Below are 26,411 nucleotides of genomic sequence, written 5' to 3'. Positions count from 1 at the left end.
AAGAAAGAAAGCATGTGTTTACTCTTGACGTCGAGTACTGTCAAATCGATTTTTTTACGAATTTTCGGAGAACAAATGATCTTATGAGTCTCATGCTCTAGAACTATAATTCTTAAGCTTAGAACATCTCAGAACAAAAAGATCTCGGTTGGAACAAGAAAGATAGTATAAATTTACTCTTGGTCCGATAGACTGTTTGTCAAAAAACTTTTTTTTAATTTTTCGGGCTTATAATTAAACTTATTGATTTGTGCTTTTGGAACAATGTTTGGAACAACTAGAACAATCTATTGCGGTATCAGAATGTTCGATTTTCGAAAAGTGGGGTGCCAGCTCAAAAAATCATTTTTTTTGTTTTATTCGAAAACCGTTTCGAATGAAGCAATATCACTTTGGAACAATGTGGTACAAAGTCAGAACAATCTGGAACAACTTTTAAAATTATAAATTTCAAAAAGTGGAGTGCCAACTTCATACAATCCTCGAAAGTTAACCCACGCGAGATACTCAGATCTGAATTTAGAGTTAAATTTGAGTTTATTTTTTTTTTTTATTTAAATCACATAATATGTGCGACATTACATTTGTAATTCAATTGTGATTCAATTGATAAACTTACATTATTTCTAAGTTCAAGTCTAAGTGTTTCACCCAAAGTAAATTTCAAGTAACGACTTTAACACGGGAGAAAAATATATTCTCAACACATATCTCTTTTAGGCTATCAGATTATGCATTTCATTCTGTGTTATAATATGAATTGTTATTGCAATCGAATTAATTGTTCATGAAACGCGGCAGAAAATCATTTCGGGCGGTACGAGTAATTTCTCGCAAGACTGACATCAAAACTCGAACAACCGATGGGAGACTTCCGTCTTTTTATAAATCGTTATAAAACTTATCATTATAAAACTTGGAAATGAAAAAAAGTACGACGAGGCACGAAAATATATCGCAAAAGACTCACACGTTCCACCAAATCGAGTCGAAGAGCGTGCAATGACGGTGACGACAGCGATTTTACAGCTGAGTTTTTTCCACCTCCGGGCAGATTGACCATTTGACCATTAATTCCAATCACACAGGCCGGTGACTTTTAATTACCAGTGAAATTCCCAGAGCATTGCCTGATGAGGAAAAAATTACCGCGCTCCAGGCTGACGCGGAACCTCCCTTCGGGGATCGAAGTCTCTTTTCTCTTTTTCTCTGTCCCTTCTGCTCCCTCCCCTTTCTCTCATCCTACTCCGCTTTTTTCGAGCGTTTTCGTTCTCGGTGGGTGATCGGGAACTAAATAGCCCGTTGTCATCGTCGTGTAGACGAGACATCGTTCTATTGCCGGTCCGGAACCGCGCGGGCCGCCGGGCATTCGGGCCGGAAATGAGCAAAGCGAAAAAACATGTTTGAACGCCGGGCCAAAGTGTCGGCGGGGCCTTGTGTCGGATGAGCAATTGAATAAAGTGGAGGCGTCAATATGTGACGACACTCGGATACGACGAGGGCGAGAAGGACGAGTAGTCGACGACCCCTTCGCGCCACCCCCCAGATAATCGCGCGTCGATCGGATCGATCGCCGGCACTTCGTTCCTGCTGTTCGCGAGACCTTTCACTCTGCCGGAAAACGCGAGGAGAAAGCTGCGCTTTTGTACTGTTGACATCGTGCGTCGATAAAACGTTCGCGATGCAAACGCACGTTTCCTCCCTTTGGAATTTTTACACAATCACGTCGCGTGAATAACGCGCCATGCTTTGCCGTTCGGCCACGGAGAGAACGCGGAGTTATTCGTCGAATCGTGAATTTTTATAGCTTCACATCGAGCACATGCTTATTAAGACGAAACAAGTTCTGACGGCAAACGCGCTATGAACTCGCGGGGAGGACGGCTCCGGTTTCCGGCATCATCGCTTCTGAAAATACGACGACGTCTTGGGTACGAACGGCGGCTGTATGTCTTACAATATGGACCTGCACGATAACCGTTAGGCCTCAAGGTTCATTATAATTATGTCGCGCTTAATCAGGATGCAGAGGAACCCGTTCTCGTTGTAGATCGTAAGAGAATATGCTAAGGAGAAGATAACGTATGGAAATGGTCTCGCCCGCTCTATTTCGCAGTCAGCGCAAGTCTCATCTGATAACCGCGTGTCGCGGTTTGTTATTTGTTTTGGCAAATTCGCGAAATGCCATCCTTGATTTCGCAAATGATCCTGAGCGCGAACGATATACTGGGAGACACTCGGAACGACGACAGATACGCAAATCCGCAGAAATACGTGTGAAACACACCTCAAGTAGAAAAATTTCCAGTAGAAACTGGTATGGTTTTTATCAATTAGAACTTATTAGACAGTAACTATCTAAAACACTTAGACAGGAAAATTCTGGCCAGACTGTCTTGGGACGTTATATGTCATGCGAGCGATTCACGTCCGTAAAATCTCTCGAGGCCTGAACAATCGCATCAAAGGTAAATCTTCGAAAATCGTCACGATAAAAACCAACCCCTCGCGCCTCGTCCCGCTGTCGTTGTCATCGCGGTAGGACGGAAGTGGTCGGGCCCTCGACGTTATTTCAATAAAGCAAATGGAATAGGCTCTGCACAGAGGTGGTATATTTTCCCATAGAATGGAAAAGAGGACAGGAGGCGACGCAGGGGGAGAAAGAGACCAGTAGCGGTGGGCTATGATGGAGCCGTCAGTACATCGTGATCCACGCATCATCAACATTGACGACCTCCGTCCGCTTTTTGGCCCCGACGGAGCCCCTCTTCTCAGAGCCATTGCGCTAGTTTACGAGCCTGCAGGGAGACCCGCCGTCTTCCTCTCTCTCTTTCCCTCTGCCTATCTTTATCTCTCTGTTATTGTCTCTCTGTCTATCTCTCTTGGTTTTCCCTGCCCGTGCTTCGCGGCACGATAGTTGTTGCCGATCAACGAACGCGTTTTCCGTAACCCGTGACACGTCACCGTCTAATTCGCCCTTCACGCCTTGTTAAACCGCGGTAACGTACCGTTTTACGATTTCGTCGCGAGCGCTCGCTCACGCCGCGCCGCCTGCGAATTGGCAATTGTTAATTAGCATTCTCGCGGAAGAGAGGAATAAAAGGGCACCCGAAGTGTCCTTCGGAGATTTATGATCGGTACGGGCGCGAGGGAGACTTGGAACGGAAACACACGGAAAAACGTAAGCAGCAAAACTTGAACAGTGAACAAATTGACCAATCACAGTCAATGATTCTTCTCACGATCCAAGAGTGATCGATTGTAGTCGGTTAATTTTTTTTTACTGCTTCATTTTCACAGCTTACGTTTCTCTGCATGCCTCGACTCCAACACTAAATTCCATACTTCAACCCAGCTTCTCCTTATTCTCTCTATTTCCTTATTCTCGCTAATTTCGTCCAATGTCCTGTACAATAAATGATTTGACACACCTGTAACGTATCGCTGCCACGTGCATCTGTTCCTCTCGGATAGTATCCATAGTGACCCTAGTAGTGGCACTGACACTGACACTCGCGCAGACACGACTCGATCGGAGAAACCGCGTGTTAATTAACGCGATCGACGAGAGAACCCGATTAAATATCTTACAATACGGTGAGAATGACGACTGATACAACGATACACGTGTCCCGCATCGCGACATGTATGTCGTTCGTCGACTCGAAACATAATGACTCGCTGATAGACAAGTACGCGACGTATACCAAAACAGTAAACAAAAAACAAACCGAATCTTCAAGCGCCGATCATTAAACATAGTCGGCTATCTATCAATAATATATACATACGAGAGAGCATAGCAATAACAAAACATTCGGGATTTTCAAAGTTATCAGAGTTGTAGCATGCTAGACATGATCTCGAGAATTTAAAAACTACATTGAGTATCGCGAATGCAGATTTACGCTCCTAGTTAATATCGCGTCTATAATTAATTAACCTTTTCGTTACTAATTTTGTTTTCTAAAAGTATAATTTTTTTTACTTTCACTTTATTAAATACGTTAATATATAATGTAGTTTTATCAAAAAAATTAAAAATTTTATGTTAAACGTCAAAGAAGAGCGAAAGAATCAAGTTTCCACTAATCCTATCTTATTAGCATTTGCCAATACCTTCTTTTCTCTTTTGTTTAAAGAATTATTATTTTGTTATGTTAATCACGATGAAAAGTGATATTTTCGAATCGAATAAAGTTTCATAATAAATTTCTCTTATATGGCGCTGTAAAGTTGCGCGAAACATTAATCGTGACGAGCCAGCAATGTGCAACAATGTGCAACGAGGTGCTCGATTCCGCGCGACGTTAATCGTCGGGTGAAAGTGCGTCACCTGGTGATGCGCAAGGTGATGCGAACATTATATGAAAATGAAGGTATGTTCGCACGCGTTCGGAAGACAAGGCGTCCCGACGTTTTCATTAAAGCGTAGGTACACCATGCGAGCACGATATGCGGGTCATTCTTAGATTAATAATTCATCGACAATTAGCCCTTCGCAGGTGGTCAGAATAAAATGCAAGGCGGCATATGTTTGTCCCGATGAATCATAGTAGAAATTAGCATAACTAACCCGCCACGAGATCATTAGCATATTCGTGTCGATAGGCGTGCACCGGGATCTCGCATGTTTGCCGCTCGTCGTGTACTCCCGACAGCACTCCAAAGTTATCACACAAGGAAGCGTCTTTTTCTCGCATCGTCGCGCTGCGCATTGCCTTCCGGCTTGCATGCAATTTTCAGAGATATACGTACGCGCGCGTTGCATACCGCATCGAGACTCGTCTCGTGTTCCTTCGATCCGAGACGTGTTAATGTTTGACAATATACGTTGAAGGAGAATGCGGCCCGTAAATTAATCTCGTTATTCAATTAGATGTAAAAAAAATACAAAAAAGAAGAATACTTGAACATGTAAATGGAAGTTGAATTCGGCCAATGCACATAAAAAAAATAATAATGGTTGACTACAAATAAATTTGGTAGTGCCAATCAGATTCAATAGTAAAATATGGAACAACTAATTATTTGGTTGCTGCAATCACGAAGCAATTACTGAGTTACAGTAATTACTCCATCCAATATCTGATTACTTCAATCGGAGTGTATCAAATGTATATGTATGGCAAATGTTATCTCAACCGATTTCTGATTACTACAGCCAGATCATGCGCAACTACATTGATGTAGTTAATATGTCAAGATAACTAAGTCATTAATTTGATCGTGCCAATCAGATTCAGATGTGTGAGTCAACTATACTATTTTTTTTATACATACATATCAGAAGAAGATAACTAGGGTGACGCAACTATACTATTCACAATTAAATATTTCTAGTTATGTGCGCCATATCTTTCTTTTCCGTACATACTTTCAGAAAACGTGCATGTCGTTGATAAGTTAACGTTTTTTTGTTTCATGTTCAAAAAAAAATCATACACTTAAATGAGAAAAGAGATTATGTTGATATCATTTTAAACGCGGTGTCCTGGCCCGCACGTTTTATTCCCTTTCATTTCGCTTCATGACGGATATTATTTTTTTCGATCTCGCGAGCTTTTTTTAAACAAAAATTTCGGGGTCGCCGTGATTGCGAATCAAACGCTTCCCGATGGCGAACGACCGCGTCGAAATACCGTCAAAGTAGTAAATCGACGGTACCTGGTCCGAATCGAGCCGGAAAATATTTAATTACTAAATCCGGAATAGCGGCACGTTGGCACGTCGCTCCACCCGCTCTCGCGCGTATCCCGCGGGGCATATTCACCGCATCGAGCTTCAATCACCCTCCGCGAATCGTACCTCTATTTCGGTAATATTTATAGAACGTATGCAGATATCGTAATAAGGTAAATCGATTGCGATTGTACGTGATGATGCGTGCACGTATACGAATTACCTCATTGCTATACAATACCGCGAATGAGAGGAAACGCATGGAAACTAACACAAACGGGTCCCCTTTACAATAGCAGCTTTTCATATTGTTTGTAGAACGTTTGTACTTAATATTTGTAGCAATTCGAGCAGAGGGAGGGAGAGAGAGAGGCAGAGAGACAGAGAAGGAGAGAAGAGCATTTCCACAATTCAGTAGAAGAGGGTCAATCAGGGCATCGCTGGCGGATTACTGCACATTCGCAAACTTAATGTCGCTCATGATTAGTGAAAATGATGCGAATAGCGCGTGATAGAAACGATGGTCGTGATTGCAGCCTGCAGAAACAGAATGCGCTCGCAGGCCGAACGTGCCTGCTTTTCGGAGAAGCCGCGTAGAGAGTGCATGCGTAATTAATGAAACCAATAAAGCCGTTCGCACCCGTGGAAATTCGTTAAATTTAATTGGACGCGAGTAATCCCACGGTCGAACGAGAGGAGGCCGCGTGGCGGGCGGCGAGGGAGACCAGGTGGATTCTAAAACGCGACACAGGGGAGAAACGTCCGAATATGCAATACCGGCTCGATAGTGAACGAACATCCCGCGTGGAATTCGAGGATCGTTAAAAGCGCCGGGTTATCCTCGCTACTATCATCCTCTCCTATCCAGGAATTAAAATGACGGACGGAAAAGGTGGGACGTTCTCGTGCGGAAGTTGCGAGATAATCTTATCGTCGAGCGACTCCGTACGTAAATAAACATTCGATAATTACCGAGAATGGTTTTCAGAAGCTTTAGGCTTCAATAATACAGTTACGCGAACGAACATCCAACGCGTCCTTGAGTCGAATCTCGATGATGATAATTATAAAAAGATATCTTGAATACTTCGCTCAAAGATACTTCAATTTGCACACTGAAAAAGTTATCTCTGTATTTCGAACTAAAATATTTGATGCATGCGATTTGGTTGACATTACCATGTTTCTTATTTGTGTCAAATACGACGTATTAGTGAGAAAACAAAACACACACAAACGGCAATTGAATTTTTTGATTGCTATTACCAAACATTTGATTAATTCTATTTTAATCAAATTTTTATTTCGACAACAAAATTCTCTTTTCAGCGAAATTCTCTTGCAACGAAATGAATCAAGTTAACACGTTCGCTACCACGATTTATTCGGGGAATTCTCTCTCCACATTATATTTATTCTCATATAACTACACTAAAAAAAAAGATTACGAAGATTTGGTAATAATTGTCCAGCCTGTGTTATAGGTACTAAAATTTAATACCTATAACACAGGCTGGATAATTATTACCAAATCGTCGTAATCTTTTTTTTCAGTGTAGTTACATGAGAACAAATATAAAATATAAAATATGTGCAGAGAGAATTCCCCGAATAAGTTGTGGTAGCGAACGTGTTAACTTGACTCATTTTGCTGCAAGAGAATAGGTACTAAAATTTAGTACCTATAACACAGGCTGGATAATTATTACCAAATCGTCGTAATCTTTTTTTTCAGTGTAGTTACATGAGAACAAATATAATGTGCAGAGAGCACATTTTCCCCGAATAAGTCGTGGTAGCGAACATGTTAACTTGACTCATTTTGCTGCAAGAGAATAGGTACTAAAATTTAGTACCTATAACACAGGCTGGATAATTATTACCAAATCGTCGTAACCTTTTTTTCGGTATATGTGAAACAGACTTGGTTTCTGATTTATTTATACGCGGATATACAGGGAAAAATGTTATCTATGCACACGTGATGTTGATAGGGAATGTAAAATTTCGAGTAAAGATGAATTCGAAGTGAGAGATCAGCGCGTCACAAACGCGTCGAGAGTTCGAAGCAAATTCGACTGCAGGCAGAATGCGTCATTCTACAGCCATCTGTTAGGGAGCGCAGGAACTCGCAGGCCGCCGCGTGCGAGTCCTGGAAATTCACGGCGATTCATCGGCGGTGCAGGGGGGCGATCGTGCATTTTGGAATCGCGCGATAATAACGGCTAACACGGTGCATGAATATTAATGAGTGTTAATGCGACACGGTCATTGGCGACGCGAAGACCGTGCGATCGCCGTGCGCCATATTATGCACGCGTACGATCGGCTGCGTAACGATTTTTCACTCGACCGCGTTCTCTAAGTGCAACACCACGCCGTCGATCGAGGATGCAATATATCGCTATTAATCCGGCTGACGAGTAACAACGTTTCGTGCCGGTCGCATTTACAGGAGCCGCCGTCGCGGCTCTACCGGCAGTCGTTGTTGCGAATTCGGTCGACACTGAAATATCGCATTTCCAACTAAATCTGGCCGAATCTAATTTTACGGGACCCATGTGCATTAGCGGATTAATGCACCTCCATTCCTGGCGGACCAAGTGATGAGCTGTATTTGCATGGCATTATACTTGCGTTCCCTATCCGCTATCTCCCTCTCTCCTTCTCCCTCCCTCTCGTTCCGCCCCTTCAATCCTGTCTCTAATTATACGTGTAGCACCACTATCGGTCCTCTTGCACAGGTGATAATCATATTACTATCCTATCAACGTTATTGCCATTCCTGAACGCATACCACGATCGCACTATTTGAAGTGCTTGGACTAGCGCGAATCGATCGGTCGCTAAGAGGGCCACCCCTTCACCCTCACTCGAGTGTGTGCTCTCTCGCAGTTCATTCGGGCTACAAGAGGGAGAACGAGAGACTGGAGCGGGAAATTAGACAATGGCTTTGTATTTCTCGATTGACAATTAGCGGGGGATCTAATGGAACGGTGTTATACGGCGGGGACGCGTAACATACATATTTTCCACGCTGTGGTGAGGAGCATAATGTTACATTAGAAACAGTTTGTACCTTTTCTATACGTTCGACAGCAAATATTTACGATGAGAGCGAGAATTTTACACGTACTTTATGTGTTTCCACGATACCCGGCTACTATGAAAAGATCTTAAAAGATTAAAATTATTATTACGACGATGAAGTGTTGTTTAGCTTCGCCTAAACTGCTATTATTTCTTATGCACATCGGAACACTCCCATTGTGCAGATTTCCACCATTACCCCACGATATACTTGGATAACACAGACAGAGCGCAAACAAGACTTAGATAAATAACGATCGAAACGGGCAACGAAGTTCCACGGAAGTTGCCGAACTGGAACGCGGAGTTATCAGACGAATACTGCAGGCAATAAAGAAACACGAGTCACTTACTATATAATAATATACATGTACATATGTATGTATAGGATATCTGACGCAAGCATGCAAGACCACCTATGTAGGTAGACTAACAAGGAAACTCACACAAATGTCCGCCTTCGATTTTCATGAAATAAAATGTAATATGTTGTACTTTAGATCAAAATAACAGATACGTTTTTTATTATATATAACCTTTCGTAAGTTTAGGGGGTGAAATACCCTTTTGAAGAAAATTGGTTTTTTTCATTTAAAGGGAATATAATAAAAACTATAACAGATAGAAAAAAATATTTTCAGTAAAAGTTGAATGGTTTAAAGAGTACTTTACAGAAATTATTTTAATAATTATAATAAGAAGTGGTGAGGAAATATTAATAAAAAATTTTTTTTAATAATTTCTGTAAAGTACTCTTTAAACCATTCAACTTTTATTTAAAATATTTTTTTCTATCTCTTATGGTTTTCATTATATTGTCTTCGAATGAAAAAAACCGATTTTTTTCAAAGGAGTATTTCACCCCCTAAACTTGCAAAACATATAATAAAAATCGTATCTGTTATTTTAATTTAAAGTACAACATATTACAAGTTCATGAAAATCGGAGGCGGACACTTGTGTGGGTTTCCCTGTAAGTCAAATTGAACAAAAAATTCATCTACCATTTTTCGAACAACCACATAAAATTTTGAATTATTAATTAAAGAAGACTTCCCCATTTCGTGAAGTCAGTAATACATAAGTCAGTATTACATAAGAGCAGATAATATTCGAAAATTTCTAATCGTAGAATTGCGATAAACGTATCAGCAAACATTAACGTGCAAGACGTTTGAGAAGGCATCGACTTTCGTGAATTTTTGTGCAATTAACAAACTGCTATGATATATAATGTCATTACGTTTTCTCCCTCCCGACTCGATAATTAAGTTGACGGTGTTACTTTCGACGGTGAAACATAGTTCTCGGAACATCGCTTCAGCAAATCAGAGCGACAAATCGAAAAGACACACCTTGTATACTGCGTAAACTTGTGTAACATATATGTCTTCCCTTATCAAGTGTACGCGACAGTTCGTCATTTGTATCACGACGCGACGTCGAATCGCGCCTGAGTGCCATCGGCGCCGATGGCAATTTTAAGAAGCTAAAACGAGCGCGGCGGACCTCGGTGCCGGCAATTAGAGAACGGCTGCGCGAAAGAAATCGCCGTGCTCTGTAATTCTCTGTATAAACACTCGGTGCCGACGGCGCCTGTCTTTATACGTCCCACGCCACGTACGAGCACGTGTATACACGCGATATGCAAATCCACGGATAATGCGCATCGCGGCTGATCGCTCCGCCTGGTCGGTGGTCGTAATTCGCGAGCGCGCAACCCGAGCATTTCTCTCTAATGAGATTTTTTTATAATTAAAGGAGAAGACAGAACGCGCGCGTATGCGCGAGAAGATACGCGTATCGCTCCTTTGTTTTTATCAGTGCGTGTGACGGCTCGCCTTTCAAAGAGTGAATTCATATTGATAACAGTAACAACTTTGTGACAAATACGACACGATATTATAACTGATTGCTACACTATAGCAGTAATTATTGTAACAGAATATTACCACAACTTTTCTGCACGCGGTCTCTTCCAGAAACTTCGATTTCTTTCAATGACTCGCGCATGATTAATCTTGTAGTTCACATTATCTACATTGTCCGGTTTATCTACCCGCTGAGCAGTTTCCTGTCTTTACAAGTCGCTCGACTGAGACGTTGCAATGTTTTAGAATACGATTACTGAAGCCAGTGAAAAATACCAACGAAAAATACCCGCTGTATGTGTTCACATATTCACACATATTCGAGATCGCGATTATAATCCGTGGTAAAACGCATTGATCTTTCGCGAACGTAGTTGCTCGTAATATTAAATCCGCGACAAATTAATCAAGCAAGTAACCAAAGCGCGACTAATGCGGGCTGAGCGCCAAATGCTGTTTCTAACGTAATCGAATTTGCATTGTGTCTCGCGTCGAGAGTAGCGAATGTATCTCCGCGCGTCGGTGCCGAATAGCTGGCCGTGCTAATCAAATAATTCACTTTCGTATCCTGATATTGCGCGCGCAACGTCATATCAGAACGGCGAAACATCGGAGTAAATCAGCTCAAAATAGCCTCGTGACCGAATTAAATTCTACGAATGCGATATCGAAGATATATCTCTTAATGTCCGAAGTTATCGCGATAAATAACTGGAATAAGTTATCATGGTTTAAATTTATTGCGAGTATAAAGTTTGTATATCAACTTCATCTAAAAATATAATATAATCTCGTAGTTAGCACAATCTTCTTACATATATAACCCCAAAAGGATTTCTCTAAAACCAAAAAGAAAATATTCGAAGTATAATATTATTTTCTTCTTTATTAGAATACTTCTTCGGTAAACATTTTTTGCTTAAATTATGGGACTATAAAAATAGCATCTTACAATAAGAATTCTTCTTCAGCGCATTAGAATATTTGCCTTTGGTCTTGGAAAAATCCTTTTGAGGCCATAACATAAAAGGATTTCACTTATGAGATTATATTTATATTTATTTGAATGATCGTGTCTGGAAAAAGAATCGCTTCGAGTCGCGAATCGACTGAGGAATAGAATCGCCGAATTTAAATAATATTTCCAACATAAATGGCAGAGAGAAAGAGAGAGAGAGAGAGAGAGAGAGAGGGGGAGACGAGTTTTAATCGTAAGCCACGTCTCGTAAGCGAGACCAGACGCCGTAGCAGTCGAGCGTTCACAATACGTTCCCGAGGTTATTGATTGCATCTAAAGTTTTTTAATTTTTCCCGATAAAGGTGCAGTTTGCGCCAGCGGCTTTGGGGTAGCGCATCCCATCACATCGCATCGCATCGTTTCGGGGCAGATAATACCGCTTAATTGGCGGGCGCATCATTTCGGGCAGGTAATGCTGCTTAATTGGCGAGCGGAAAACAATGCACCGCGCGGCGTGTACGTTCATTATCCGCCGCGCTATTCTACGCCGGTTATATCGCGCATGAAAAACCGCTCGCGGAAACGGCATATATCCGCGCAAACGGCTGGACGGCGATTAATACGCCGCAGACTGAGTGGCACGTTGATCGGCGGTGATTCGCGGTGACGGGCGAATTATTATCTATCCATGTCATCGGTGATTATCAATTAATTCGTCTCCTGAGACGAGCAGCAGACGAGCAACTTACTTTGCGAGCGGATGCTCGTTTAGATAAGCGGAAAACTCACTCGCATAAATAACGATACTTTACGAATAAGGATATACAGATTTGAGCAACCGAAAGAGATGTTTGTGTAGTTATTATTTCACTACAATATATGCACGATCGATCGTGTGCCTATGTATGGGAGCTCTTTCCAACTGCGATGGTGGTGTAATGGTCAGCATAGTTGCCTTCCAAGCAGTTGATCCGGGTTCGATTCCCGGCCATCGCAGGGTTTTCTTTTGCTGCAATTTACTTTCGCGTCTTGTTACAGCGCGAACTCCAAGTTACTGCTGAAACCAGCTTCTTGTACCTGCGATGGTGGTGTAATGGTCAGCATAGTTGCCTTCCAAGCAGTTGATCCGGGTTCGATTCCCGGCCATCGCAGGAATATTTTTTGCCAGCTGTATATAATATTTTTTCTTCTTTTATACACTATTAAATGTATCCCTCTTAAATGTTCCAACATATTTTAATAATTTATAATAAGGCAAATGCTGATATATTATTTCTGTTTCTTTGTCTAATATTTCTTACGGAATTTAAAGTCACACGAATTTCAACGTTTATAATTTCATATTCTAATTATTACAAAATATACTGCGTCTGTTCGCGAAGTTTTGTTCGCGAACTCTCAAAATTACTTTTATGCACAACGTATTTTGAACATAATAATGCATATTCTATATATGCATAAGACAGAGGAAATCTGTCGCCTCTCCGTAAGTAATAAAAACGGTTTCAAAAAAATTTTTCCTAAATTATCTCTACAATTTTAATTGTACAAAAAATATCCCTTTCTCTCTTTTTGTAGAAAAACAATACTGGCAAAAATAAATTCCGATACCGGGAATCGAACCCGAGCCTCCTGGGTGAGAGCCAGGTATCCTAGCCACTAGACCATATCGGATGAGTTGTACTCTCCTGCTTCTACAGCAGGTTACAAGCTCTAATAATTTATTAACCCGTTGATTCATTATGAATTTACAAAGCATTTTTAATACATCTAGATATATTCGGTCAGCCAAAAAGTTCGATTTGATTTTTTAATTAAGTTTAAATTTATTGCGTTCAATGGAAACGAATTATTCATCAATAAAGTAAGTAATCGCTGTTGTTTTTTATGAACTTTCTATATTCTGATAACATTCGTATATTTCCATCACAAATTGAACTTTTTAATTGATATTAAATTTATAAGCGATAAACATTATTTTGTATAAAATGTAACACGTTATTCTCCCTCCTTCTACTTTATCTTCATCTTATCTTCATTATCCTTCTTTATCTTATATCTCGTAAAATACTATCCAAATAGCTTTTAAAGAAAGACATTCTTCAAGAATGTCTCACATACATACATACATAAATTCATAATTTTATTTATTTTTGTCGCGGCCGATCTTTAGGGACAGATTGATGTTTCCCTTCATCCAACTTCTATCTTTTCATCGATATTTCTTTTTCCACTATTCTGCTAAACCTCCTACAAAAGTTTTCTCGATACATTTTTTAAATAAATATCCTGACAAATTTGACAGACTCTGATAATGGCCAATAAAAACTACGTGTAGAAAACCTCGATAACTTGAACTGAATATTATAACGAATATTGTAACGAAAAAATCTTAAAAAAGTTATACCTGCATCTGTACGAATATCGAGGTAGGATGTCAAAGGAAAGCTGGTAACGTGTTTGGGAAAGGATATATTCGAACAAAGCCTAAAAGGACACAAAGGTGAGAAAGAAAATGCGTACTAAGTTTGAAAAGAATAGTGTCAGCTTTAAGTATAAAAAAAGACTTTTGAAAAGAATTTTGTAAAGTCATGCTAAAATAAGATGAAAAGCTATTGTTGAAAAGCATTATAACTATAGTGTGTATGTGTGTGCGTGTGGGGAAAAAATTTTAAATTTTCTCTTCACCGTTATTTATTTTTGCCAGAAATATGACTGTAACGGTGGAAAGACGAACGTCATCTTCATGACCGCAGTCACTTTCCCATCATTGTCATCTAATCATTCTCACTAAAGCAATTTTTGGCAGAACAGTGATGTATAACAGTATAGCATGAACAACCGCAAATGTCGTCAACGTCGTGCGAGAATCTCGTATTTGACAAACCGCACCGTATGACCATTTCATTACAGGCGCGTATATAAACAGGTTAGACCTAGAGATTTTGTATTGTTCTGTGTAAGGGAAAGGTATAGACAACCACATGATGACATAGCAGTTTTCTGCTTCGACTTAAAAACAGCCCTTTGGAATATGAGAGTTCTCCAAAAGAAATTTTTTACTAATATCTCTGATATCATAAAAGATATGTGGGAGAAATATTAGATACAAAATTTGATGACATTATGCAGATTCTTCAAGATCTGCATAATGCAAGATCTGCAGTTTGCAAGCGTTAACTATCATTTTTTCAAATTTCTTTTGCACAATGATGCTTTTTGTTTCGTTTTCTCTTAATTATTATTAATTTTTCATTATCGACGAATTTATATGTCCTGATCAAATTGTTTCTTTGCTTTTCAAGTTTACCCACGTTCCACGTATATAAGCTCATTTGTTATATTTTATAATTTTATTTAAACTGGAGATAGACGTAAGGTAACGCGACCGAGTTGTGCCACAAGAAGCTCGAGTTTGTCGAATGTATATTTGGATAAATCGTCTTCGTTGTATCGTTTGGTAGATTTATGCATTCCAGATTTACTATTTTTCTTTCCTGCAATAAGCATAATAAAACGTCTCCGACATTTCTACGCTCCTGAATAGCTTTCTTAACTTTATGTTAGTGCGCATGCGAATATCTCTCCCTTCTACTATTGCCCGGTACGTCCGTCAGTCGCTTGCCTGCCGTCCACTCTACAACTCGTGATACAACGTTCAGGTGATTACTCAGATTTTAGAACAAAGAACCGTGCACGGTAAAGAAATATCGCAGGTGGACGCTCATAGGTAAGAACCTCCCAAGTATATCTTAATTTTAGTGAAATTACGCCTTCCCGCGCATCTCGCAGCTATATAAACCGAGACGCTACTGGACAAAGGTCGATTTTCGGTCATCGACCGACGCCACTCTTTCGATACTTCTTTTACACTTGTTATATTATACTGACATATAACTTACAATACACACGCAGCATCACGAATTCGCATGCAGTCGCATCACACCAAATTATTTTCATCGAGTAAATTAAAACGATCGAGTTTACTTCGATTTTTTTAAAAAAATGTGTTCGCGTTTGAAACTTTTATAAGTAATGAAGGAGAAAAATTTTGTCAACGTTACAACTGAGACCGGACCAATAGTTACTTTCTATAGTCCGTATCGTGATCAAATCCGCGGTTGGAGAATCCCGTTAAAATTTCCACTTACGGAATTCGTGTCGAAATTGGTGCTTCTAATTTTCAGACGATTAAATATTTCGGACGATTTGAATTTTTAAATCGAATCTTTATTTGATTCTTTTTGAAAGATTTAACTTAGGCTAATAATTTAAAATTATTCGTGAAGTTAAAAATTGCGATATATCATTAAAACGTGATAAACGAAATATGTTCATTTTCCGCTCGCGACGTAAATTTTACTCGAATTTTTCTCGAATTATTTAAACGATCGAATTTTTAAACAGTGCGAGCTTAATGAAGTTTGTGCATTTAGCTTTCAGTCAACTTGAAATACACTTTAAAACTGGACAGACTAGAATAAATTAAAAGTTAATTTCGCAATCCGGTTTTTAAATTGCGAATATACGTGTTCTTTGTGATATGGGTGTGTTCTTCGACTACCGAGAAAGAATTCCGAATATTTTTATTTAAAATGTTTTTTTCTTTTAAAGCTTGGATAGATTATATTAAAATATTAAAGTAAAAATTTTATACGGCGAACCGTCTCTTACATAGCATCTTAATTACGCCATTGTATAAAGAAAATTATCGAAATAGTAAAATATTGACAATAATGAGATTAAGCGATAAGTTCGTAAAAGAATTTTACCCGAAATATTTTGCCACTATATTATTTAGAGTAGTCGAACGCTACGATATATTATCACAATTATAGATTTAAATCTATTTTTAAGTGCCAAAATTATTTGTAAACAACGAATATTTATTTATTTTAGATAAAAATCAGAAGTGCAGTATGCAATATAAAATTGCAATATAAAATGGAAAGTTTACATCAAGATATCCTTAAACGCCTACAGAAGCAAATAATTATCGATTTAGACGTTAATAATGGCATTATATTGCCCCTGAAAACCGAATTTGTTTTAAACGACATTGATGTGGAACGCATCAACGCTGGAGCTAATGACCAACAAAGAACCAAAATCTTATTAGACATACTTCCAAGGTATATACCTATTGATATGTATTATTTAACACTTACACATACATTATGCAAATATACGTGTTGCTCTTTTCATTTTTTACTCCAATTTACACAATAATAGAAAGTGATCATTAACGTATCACAATACACTTTCGCAACCTGCACCTTGATTTAACAAGTTGTGGCTTGTAACAAACATAATAGGTATCATTAACACTTTTAAGATGCGGTCCACGCGCCTTTGAAGTGTTTCATCAAGCACTAAAACATCACTACGAATGGCTTAGCGATGCTATAGATGAACTGCTTGGTAACTACAAAGTAGAAAGAAATGAAGTAAATTGTTATTACACGGCACTTTCTGGCCTTCCACCCATTTCCCCGCTGTCAGTTACCAGAAATGAAAAGGTATAATTATCTACGCTGTGACTTTTTACCCGATTTTAAAATATGAGTCATCCGGATCTCATTTTGCTGTAATGGTCATCAATATTGATAAGATAAAACTATAAACCTCTGATATTTACCAGTCGCGTTTACCTGCAATGTATATCTCTATGTTTGAATACCCTATTATTACTTTTTAAAATAATCGTAATTTGTATTAATAATCGTTAAAATAATCGTAATTCGAATTAATAATCTTTTTTTTTAATAATTCGAACAAAATGAGATGATTTTATATTTTATAATTTTTATAATTTTTACAATATTTAAAATAACATCATTGACCCTATACCGTAGGATCTAATTTGTTATAATAGGCTATTTAATTCTTATCTAGTTCAACTGTCCCTAAATGCATACGTATGGAAACATAAATCGCGTAAGTTTATGTAGTTCATCTTGTGACTCACTTGTGTTACTTCTTAATTTTCTACAATTTTTGCACCTAAAATACATTAAAATGCATTTATATATATATATATATATATATATTAAAACTTAATGTATGACATATAAAGTTGATTCTTATATAACGCATCGTGTTTACAGATTGGCCAGTTAACTAATGCTTTGCAGCAATTAAACCCCGGAGAATATATTACGTTACACGGCATGAAAGGATTTGGAAAGTCATGTCTAACTGCTCTTACTCTGAAAAACATGAAATTAATGGCGGATCTATTCTCGGTAAGTTTCATAACTACTATATTTATGTGATATTTTACGTTTTACACAAGAGTGATTTTCTCTCATTATTCTTTCATTTAAGTGCGAGGTTTACTGGCTTAAATTTATATGCGAACGCTCAATCGACGAAGAGATATTAATTCAATTAAATACGCTCTATCACAAAGTAAAAAATTTGGAAACTCAGCTAGAACCATTCACTCCGCTGGAAAAGGATTCCTTGATTCGATTTTTAGAACATCATTTTAGCAAACCGGAGCATCAAAATGCCTTATTAATTTTAGATGACGTTTACCACAAGAAAATTATTAAGGCTTTTGATTTCGAATGTAAGACTCTAGTTCTTACCACTGATATTGATATTTTAGATGGAAGAGTTAGTAAGCACAAAATAAAGGTAATAGATTACTTGTAATGTTCTTCATTCCGTTACATTTTTGTTTGAGGGGATTTATCCCAGAGCGTTGAATAAGTAATGCTTTAGTAATTTCTCTACTATAAGCTAACAAAGTACATGTTTTCCATAGATGGATGACGGATTTACAGAAACAGAGACGTTAGGTTTATTTGCTCAAGTGTTAAATATAGACATAGACCAATTGCCCCCAGAAGCAAAGAAAATTCACAGAGAATGTAAGGGAATGCCGTTGCTCATAGCTATGTTTGCGGCACACTTTGAAGAGTTTAAGGAAGACATGAAAATAGTAGACGGAACGCATGACAGATGGAAATATTACCTACAATCTTTGAAAACAAAAAATCCGAACAACAAGTAAGAGCAATTGCATAACTTCTAAAACGCTCCATCAGTTATTCACGTCATGTTGTTATAACCGTATCTTGTTGCAGGGTAATCAAAGAGTTCTTAGAAAAGCAAGAAACTATTTTTGATATGTGTATTGATCAATTGAAACCAGACCTGAAGGAGCAGTACAAGACATTAGCCATTTTCAATGAAGATGTTAACATAACGCCAATGGTATATTGACAAACTTCTATTCGATCGTCCAACAGATTAATACGTATCGTTTCTCAAGCCACATTTTTACTTTTATTATAATTGAATAAAACTTTGCAGACGCTAAAAATTATCTGGGGACAAGACGAGTCATTCAACGTGGAACAGCAAATGCTGGACCTGTGTCACAAGTCACTCGCCGCGAAGAAATGGAACAAAGATACAAAGAGCTACATTTACGGTGTGCACGATTTGCTATTGTGTCATTTACGGAAAAAATTACAACCGGACAAACTGATGCAGTTGCACAGATTGGTTATCGATATGTATCGCATGTACTGCAAAGACGATTTCTCACAGTTGCCGGATGACAATTACATACACTCTTATATCGGCTATCATTTGGAGCAAGCCAAGATGTACGAGGAATTTCCGCGCCTTTACTTCGATTTTGACTTTATCCAAGCTAAAATTATATATTCAGGTTTAAGCGATTTATTGCTGGATTTAAAGAAATATCGCACGTACATAACGCGCAACAACAGTGATTGCGAGAGACATGTTTCAGACTTGGAAACGTTTCTCCAAGACCAAGTGAGCGTCATAACAGAACACAGGCGTAAGAATTGCCTTGATATCGTCCAAATCGCGATGAATTCGCAGCAAGACTATGTCAGGCAAAGCGCGAGGAATCTAGTTATGCAAAGACAACAATTCCTGTACTTATCTCATGATAAGAAGCCCGCACACGCCAATATGACGCACAGCGAGGAAGTGTCGGCTGGAATATGCACATCGTCCTTCACGGATGAACCTCATAGGATTCTGGCGGGCTACACGTCGGGCAAAGTAATCTTGTGGGACTGCGAGAACAAACAGCGAACTATCCTCAACAGTTGCAATAATGAGATTTCCGTTAAGAAGATCGTCGTGTCCGCGGGAGGTGACTACTTCCTTACATTGACTGACAACGGCGTGGTAAAATTGTTTCGTCTGTTCTATGAACAAGATCATCCGTATAATGTACACATTGACAGTGCAAAGGAGAAGCAAAAGAGTTGGACTGACTTCTTTACGAATGATAAGGAGGACGACAGCTTGTTGAAGTTGTCGATCAAAAACGAGATCATATTGGACGTGGAATTCGGATATCAGGATAAATTCATTGCTGGGTGTACTAACAAAGGGACTGTCCAGGTACTTATTAACACTATGAATAATCGTATTAATATCTGATAAATAGTCGAGTTTTTTACTGTCTCTCGCGATTCTTACGAGCCGAAGTACTTTGCACTTATCACCGTGATAAATAACGACTGTAGATAACTCGTGTTAGAAATTGGTAATTTTTACAAACTGACTTCGCGCAGATAAAAGCGGAAGTGAATGTAGCGAGCGAACAAAGACTTCGTGTGCGAGGAAGCCGGCAAGTATCTAACCTAATTAAAAAAAAATCCGGTTTAACTGCCGTAGTGTAGAGATCGATGTATCGAAGTTTGTTCGGACGTGATCTACGATTTCTGAGATATACTTTGGATTATTTCGAAACAGCAACTAGTGAATGCTAACACAAATGATATTTCGAAAGAGATCTTTTGATCTTCTCGTCAAAAAGATCTAACTTAATCTAACCCAATCTAACATGAATTGAACGGTTTATTTACGGGCCAAAAATGAGCAATATAAGGTTTGTTCCAATGACGTATATACATAGACCAAGCATTTTTATATTTCTGCTATAGCAGCGAGTGAAGTCCGAAGTTGGCAGTTTAAAACAGAGTGAGAAAGTTGATTTGCCCCTAGTGCTTTCTCATTCTATCATATAGAAAGAATATAGTCGCTGCCAAGCTGTCAGGTGCAGAATTGAAAGAATAAAACCTTATATTTCACTTATCTCGACATAAAATTGATATTTATAATATTTTATGCTGTATATAAATAATCACAGCAATTGCTCTTATCTTATTCTCATTCCATTGTCAAATGAAAAAAATTAGGTTGCTATAATGGGATACAGTTCTTGGATAAGATTTAGTGCTGTAAACCATAATTCCATTTAGTGCTATAGATGCTTCAGAGCTACGAATGGATCAATCACATTGTTTTATTTAATGTTTTAAAATATTTGCAGTGTTAAACGGGCTCTACTTCTTGACAGTCAATAATATAGAGTGAGAAAGCACTAGGAGCAAATCAACTTTCTCACTCTGTTTTAAGGGCCATCTACAATAGAGCATCGTACGCTGTAAGAAATTGACCAATCACAATCGATTATTCTTGTAAAACTTCAGTATGATTGGTCAATTTCTTACTGCTACCGCGTACGATTTTCCATTGTAGATGGCCCTTTAAATTGCCAACTTCCGTCTTTACTTTGCGGACAGAATGCTTAAAGGGACGTCTACATTGGAAGTAAATAGCAAGAAGTAGGAAGTAAGAGTAAGAAACCACAGTCGTATGACCAACCACAGTCGAATGTGAGAAGAATAATTAACTATGATTGGTCAATTTCTTACTCTTACTTCCTACTTCTTGCTATTTACTTCCAATGTAGACGTCCCTTTATAGCTCTTGCACATAGGACGCGGTAAATGCTTGCCGCGCGGCGGAAGTTCGCGCAACAGCCAATCAATATGTTGTTTTTCCATAAGAACAAGAAAGTTATCATGGAAAGCAGCATATTGATTGGTTGTCGCGCGAACTTCTGCCGCGCGGCAAACATTACCGCGTCCTGTGTGTAGAAGTCATTAGTCTATGTATATATGTCATTGGTTTGTTGTGTTTAGCTGCACTGCTGCAATAAGTTAGAGTGAGACAAATATATTTCATCTTACTTTAATTTATTGCAGTAATGCAGCTGAAAAAAAAACAGACCAATAATGTTGCATTACGCGATGCTCTATAGCGTTTTGTTTTGTCATTCAGCTCCAGTCTCGGTCTAACCGTTATGATCAGATGTGCTCGAACAAGTTCGGGTCGTAGATTTTTTGGAACGGCCTTGGAATTTTCCAGGCTTTATTTGACCCTCATTTAATCGGGAAGCTGGCGTAAGGGGAAAATATTCCCCGAGCTATAAATTGAAGGAAGGAAGGTCACTCAGCTCGTGACATGTATATTCTTTTCTGATGAGAGATCTCACATGTCAGCAAAGTGACATCTAAAGACGTATAAAGACGTCATTAAGATGTCACAGACATTAATGATGTTTTTAGACGTCACCTTGCTATCTGGAATGTCAAACCGGTTGAGAACGCAATTTACCATGTGGTTCTGCGAGACATGTGTTGCAATTTTTTTTTATGTATAACAACTCTAATCAAGCATCCCTTTTCAGATATGGAATCGGAAAGGCGAAGTTGTATCTTCCATAGAAAACAAGAAAAAGTAAGTGCAATTGTATCAACACGATAAGATATGAATTGACGATAATGTTTAATAAAAAATAATGGTAATTATCCAGTTTAGCGGCCTCACCTCCGATTTCGATGAAAATAGGCTCAATCGACGCGTTTTTGCATGCCAAATAACTTTTTCTTCTGACAAAATCGTCGCTCTCTACTGCGAAGCGAGATATTAATAGACAAAGTTGAGGGTGTGTTAGGTTAGAAAATCTGTCATATCGTCTATCTCTAGCTATGTAACTGGGGGGCTTCGCCCCCCAGACCCCCCTATCACGGGAGGTGGGGGCTACAGTCTTTTGTGTGAAATTTACTCTTTAGCTTAATTAAGCATAAGAGACTATAGCCCCCATCCCCTCTGATAGGGGGGTCTGGGGGGCTTCGCCCCCCAGTTACATAGCTAGATGGTATGACAGATTTTCTAACCCAACACGTCCTCACCTTTGTCTATTAATATCTCGCTTCGCAATAGAGAGCGACGATTTTGTCAGAGGAAAAAGTTATTTGGCATGTAAAAACGCGTTGATTGAGCCTACTTTCATCGAAATCGGAGGTGAGGCCGCTAAACTGGATAATTACCAAAATAATGATTAACGCGTCCATTTGTTATAGCGATTCAATCACGAAGATAACCTTCACTGACCAGGGTGCATTGTTACACGTTATGAATGAGTCAAACGGTTCCTTTACGGTGTACAGAAGTGGTAATGATCGCGGCATGTACGAATATGCTTCCTCTTATAATACACAATTACAAGAGAGACAAGTTATCTATTTCCATAACGTGCCAGAGCACGACAACTCCTTGATGATCGTTACCAGCAAAAGAGCTCTATATGTAAGATGGATATACCATTCGAATGACCGTTTGGTGTACAATTTTATAAAGCAGGAAAGGGCATGTGTCGAGAATGACACGATAACTTATGTCTGCGCTGCCATCACCTACGATGGTGAATACTTGGTTGTGGCTGATTCCGCTGGTTTTGTCAACGTATGGTACGCGGACACTGGCTATCAACCGATTGCGACCTACAGAAACTGTGTCACGTCTCTGGATACCTATTGGTTGCAGGACGAATATTGTCATCTCGTATGTATTTTAACGAATTAATTGATTGGATCTGAGATCTAGCTCGAGATTTAGCAGAATTTTCCTTGTTTTTTCAGATATGCGGCACTGAGAATAGTTTGCTGCACAAATGGAAACTACCAATACAAGTCTCGTCATCGACGTTGGTGAGGTAACATATCAGAGATTATTTCTGCGATCGCATGTACAATCGTTTGCATAAAAATCGTGACAAATTCTCTGGACAAGCTTATGAACACGTGAATTTAATGAGATTGCAAATCTTTACACAAGCTTGAGCATTAAGAGGTTTGAAAACTGGAAAATTTTGAAATACGAGATGCACATATAAATTACAATTTATAAGCAGAAGTGTAAATATCATTATGTAAACCTGTCTAAAGAAAGTCTTGCAACCTTTGTGCAAACCACTCTACATATCCAGTCTTAATAAATTTACTTTGAAACTCTTATTCTAACTCTTATTGTCTCTTTTATCAATAAAAGTATTTCTGTAAATGTGACTTGTAATCCTGATTGGTTTACAAGTACATTGATTGGTTTACAAGTACATTTAAAGATACTTTTGTCGATAAAAGGGAGTTTAGAATGAGAGCCTTTGTATTAGGTTAGTAAAAACAGTTCAATTCAATCTTCAATTGATGATCATGTACATATAACACAAATAACAATGCTGATTCCTATTGTCACTATATTGACAAAAGATCACAGACAATGAACACGATATCATTTGATTGATGACTAATTCATTCTTATTGAAAGCAATAGAATTAAATTTGATCTAAAAATCGAAACGAACTGTTTGATTAACCGAATACTTCATTTTTTAGATTCTGTATTAAATCTTGCTCAATTATCTTTCCATTGTAATCTAGGAAGTCCCTATTTGACGCAATCGTACGATCGTATGACAAAGAAGACGTTATTGTGAAAGAAAGCTTAACAAACCACATTGTAATATTGCACGGAGAAACGCAAATAACAAGATGCGAATATAAACCAACAGAGGGGAAGATATCAAACTTGAAATTATTTTCTAATGGAGACAAAATGTTGTACGTCATGGAAAGAAACGTACCGCAAAAAGATGTGCCGTATAGCAACAAGCTCTTGTTATTCGATATAAAAACCGAAAAGACATCTATCCTTATGGAATCATCGCTACATCCCATAGAACCCGTTATCTTAAACATTAATAACAACGATATAATCGTCTGGAGAGAAACGAACAACGGCTTGAGGGTACGTAGTACCACACATACAAAAAACATATACTGAATATATACTAAAATATACTTGCTGTGTGTCTTATGTACACTGAGAGAAAAATGTTTGGTATTTGTAATTATAATCATATAGAGAAATAATTACTATAAATTATAGTCAAGACAATCATTTTTTAGTCAATTGCACTATAATTTTAGTGATAACTTTATATGCATGTTACTACTACCATCTTTGTGTTGGAACAACCAAAAAATATAGTTTGCACCAAATTGGGCCCAACTATATTTTTTGGTTGTTCCAACACGAAGATAGTAGTAGTAACATGCATATAAGGTTATTATCACTAAAATTATAGTGCAAAAATAGTTGTCTTGAGCATAATTTATAGTAATTATTTCTCTATATGATTATAATTACAAATACCAAATATTTTTCTCTCAATGTAAGATATGTAATGATCTAATACACAAATGTTGATGTTTGATATATATTTATAGGTATGGATAAACACTAAAGAATCGTACACGGTGAATAATACAGGACAAGTTGCATTTATCCATAAATTGAATGATAAATACATAGTAACGATCACGAAGAATGGTGTCATATTGATCTGGCAGATTGAACAAAATTGGCTGCCAATAAGTCGAAGGGAATTAAACTCATTGGATACAACAAACATCTCGTTTAGTTGTCTAAGTCACAAAAAGACTTACTTAGCCATCTTAAATAAATCGCACAATCTGATGTTCTTTACCTTTTACGAAAACGAAACGATAGTGCCAACACGTATAGAAACGAAACTTTACTCCACGCATAATTTTTCGCATAAAGTGACCTACTACGACATTTCGCAAGACGAGCAATATATCGCGGTTGGTCTTGAAACTGGACTCATCACTGTAAGTATATTTCACGATCGTCATTAGCACATTTACACGGGTATATCGTGTTTCAACGAATTTAACATCGAATATTGTTCTAGATCATCAACATACCAACAAGTATAGAGATACATCAGCTAAGCTTTCACAATAACCCTATTAAGCAATTGTCTTGGGGCCCAACTGCCTTAAAGGCACCGATCCTACTTTCATTAGCAAACGACGAATTAGCTTGGTGGAATGTCAATCTACACTCTACGGATAAATTCAACGTGAAGCAAAGGAGAAGTCGAAAGGGCATTACCCACAGCAAGAGCACCCCTTCGTTCAATACAAATAAAACACTGCCGATTCAACAAATTCCTAATAGCCAAAGTTTAGATACTGATGGAGTTTGGATATCAAAGTTACAACATAACAAGGAATCGAGCGCAAGCACTTCAAACGGCGTTGACATGCATATAAATTGGAAGAGCAAAATAAGCAAGGATCCCAAAAAAGCAGCATTGTTGGCGGCTGTTGAACTGCCGCAATGCCGTACCGCAAAAATATGTATCTCTCCAGATTTTATGAAATTCGTCACGGTCGATATTTATGGGGCCGTGAGTACATTCAAACCATTTAGCCATGCTTAATTAAAAGATGCTATAAAGCTCAAAGGTGGGCTTTCATAGCATTAATTTAGAATGCAATTCTTCGGAATGTGCAATTATGCATTTGTGATAAGAGTATGGTTCTACGCAATAGGATGTGATTGCATGAATATAAATTTGACATATGCTTGAAACATGCATATGTGCATCTATACAGGATAATTATATTCTTTAAAAAAATTGAGAAACAAATATTATATAAAATATGGATCACATCAAGATACACGTATCAGTACGTTATCTTAATGGGATCAGAGATTATAACGCGAGTTACCACATGTTACCGCGTAAATTTGTATGTGCATACACACACACACACACATACATACATATATATATATATATATATATA

The 26,411-nt window shown here is 38.2% G+C and overlaps 2 protein-coding genes and 3 non-coding genes across 9 annotated transcripts in view; 3 read left to right on the top strand and 2 right to left on the bottom strand.

Annotated features, from left to right (window-relative positions):
* LOC116845257 overlaps positions 1 to 3,486 on the bottom strand; it is a 211,350-nt gene extending 207,864 nt beyond the window's left edge. For all 3 annotated transcript variants that reach the window (XR_004378219.1, XM_032817745.1, XM_032817746.1), the window contains exon 1: positions 3,432 to 3,486. Coding sequence is in view for 2 of the 3 variants with exons in the window: in XM_032817745.1 (XP_032673636.1) it covers positions 3,432 to 3,481 (50 nt within the window). In the remaining variant the exon portion in view is untranslated. The remainder of the gene's footprint in view (positions 1 to 3,431) is intronic.
* Positions 3,487 to 12,525: 9,039 nt separating this feature from the next.
* On the top strand, positions 12,526 to 12,597 carry Trnag-ucc. Its single transcript has one exon. It is a non-coding gene; the product is annotated as a tRNA-Gly (tRNA).
* An 83-nt stretch (positions 12,598 to 12,680) lies between these two features.
* Trnag-ucc lies at positions 12,681 to 12,752 on the top strand. Its single transcript has one exon. It is a non-coding gene; the product is annotated as a tRNA-Gly (tRNA).
* Positions 12,753 to 13,203: 451 nt separating this feature from the next.
* Positions 13,204 to 13,275, bottom strand: Trnae-cuc. Its single transcript has one exon. It is a non-coding gene; the product is annotated as a tRNA-Glu (tRNA).
* A 1,944-nt stretch (positions 13,276 to 15,219) lies between these two features.
* LOC116845226 (apoptotic protease-activating factor 1) lies at positions 15,220 to 26,231 on the top strand. 3 transcript variants are annotated; one of them, XM_032817659.1, is made up of 14 exons: positions 15,220 to 15,331; positions 16,501 to 16,733; positions 16,937 to 17,120; positions 17,709 to 17,846; positions 17,929 to 18,243; positions 18,374 to 18,618; positions 18,696 to 18,825; positions 18,925 to 20,001; positions 22,139 to 22,188; positions 22,815 to 23,295; positions 23,373 to 23,446; positions 24,171 to 24,537; positions 25,020 to 25,424; positions 25,508 to 26,231. In XM_032817659.1, exons 2-14 carry the CDS (start codon positions 16,546 to 16,548, stop codon positions 26,039 to 26,041), a joined length of 4,188 nt encoding a protein of 1,395 aa, XP_032673550.1. In that variant the 5' UTR covers positions 15,220 to 15,331; positions 16,501 to 16,545; the 3' UTR covers positions 26,042 to 26,231. The 3 variants fall into 3 exon arrangements, with proteins under 3 accessions (XP_032673550.1, XP_032673552.1, XP_032673551.1); XM_032817660.1 differs by lacking the exons at positions 15,220 to 15,331; positions 16,501 to 16,733 and adding an exon at positions 17,497 to 17,538 and having other exon boundaries at positions 16,999 to 17,120; XM_032817661.1 differs by lacking the exons at positions 15,220 to 15,331; positions 16,937 to 17,120 and having other exon boundaries at positions 16,610 to 16,733.
* The last annotated feature ends 180 nt before the right edge of the window (positions 26,232 to 26,411 follow it).

This window comes from Odontomachus brunneus, unplaced genomic scaffold, assembly GCF_010583005.1.
Source record: "Odontomachus brunneus isolate Ranch 3 - 2012 unplaced genomic scaffold, Obru_v1 Obru_scaffold_050, whole genome shotgun sequence".
NCBI lineage: Eukaryota > Metazoa > Arthropoda > Insecta > Hymenoptera > Formicidae > Odontomachus > Odontomachus brunneus.
Note: the sequence above shows the minus strand (reverse complement) of the source record. Positions and strands in the feature narration are given on the sequence as shown.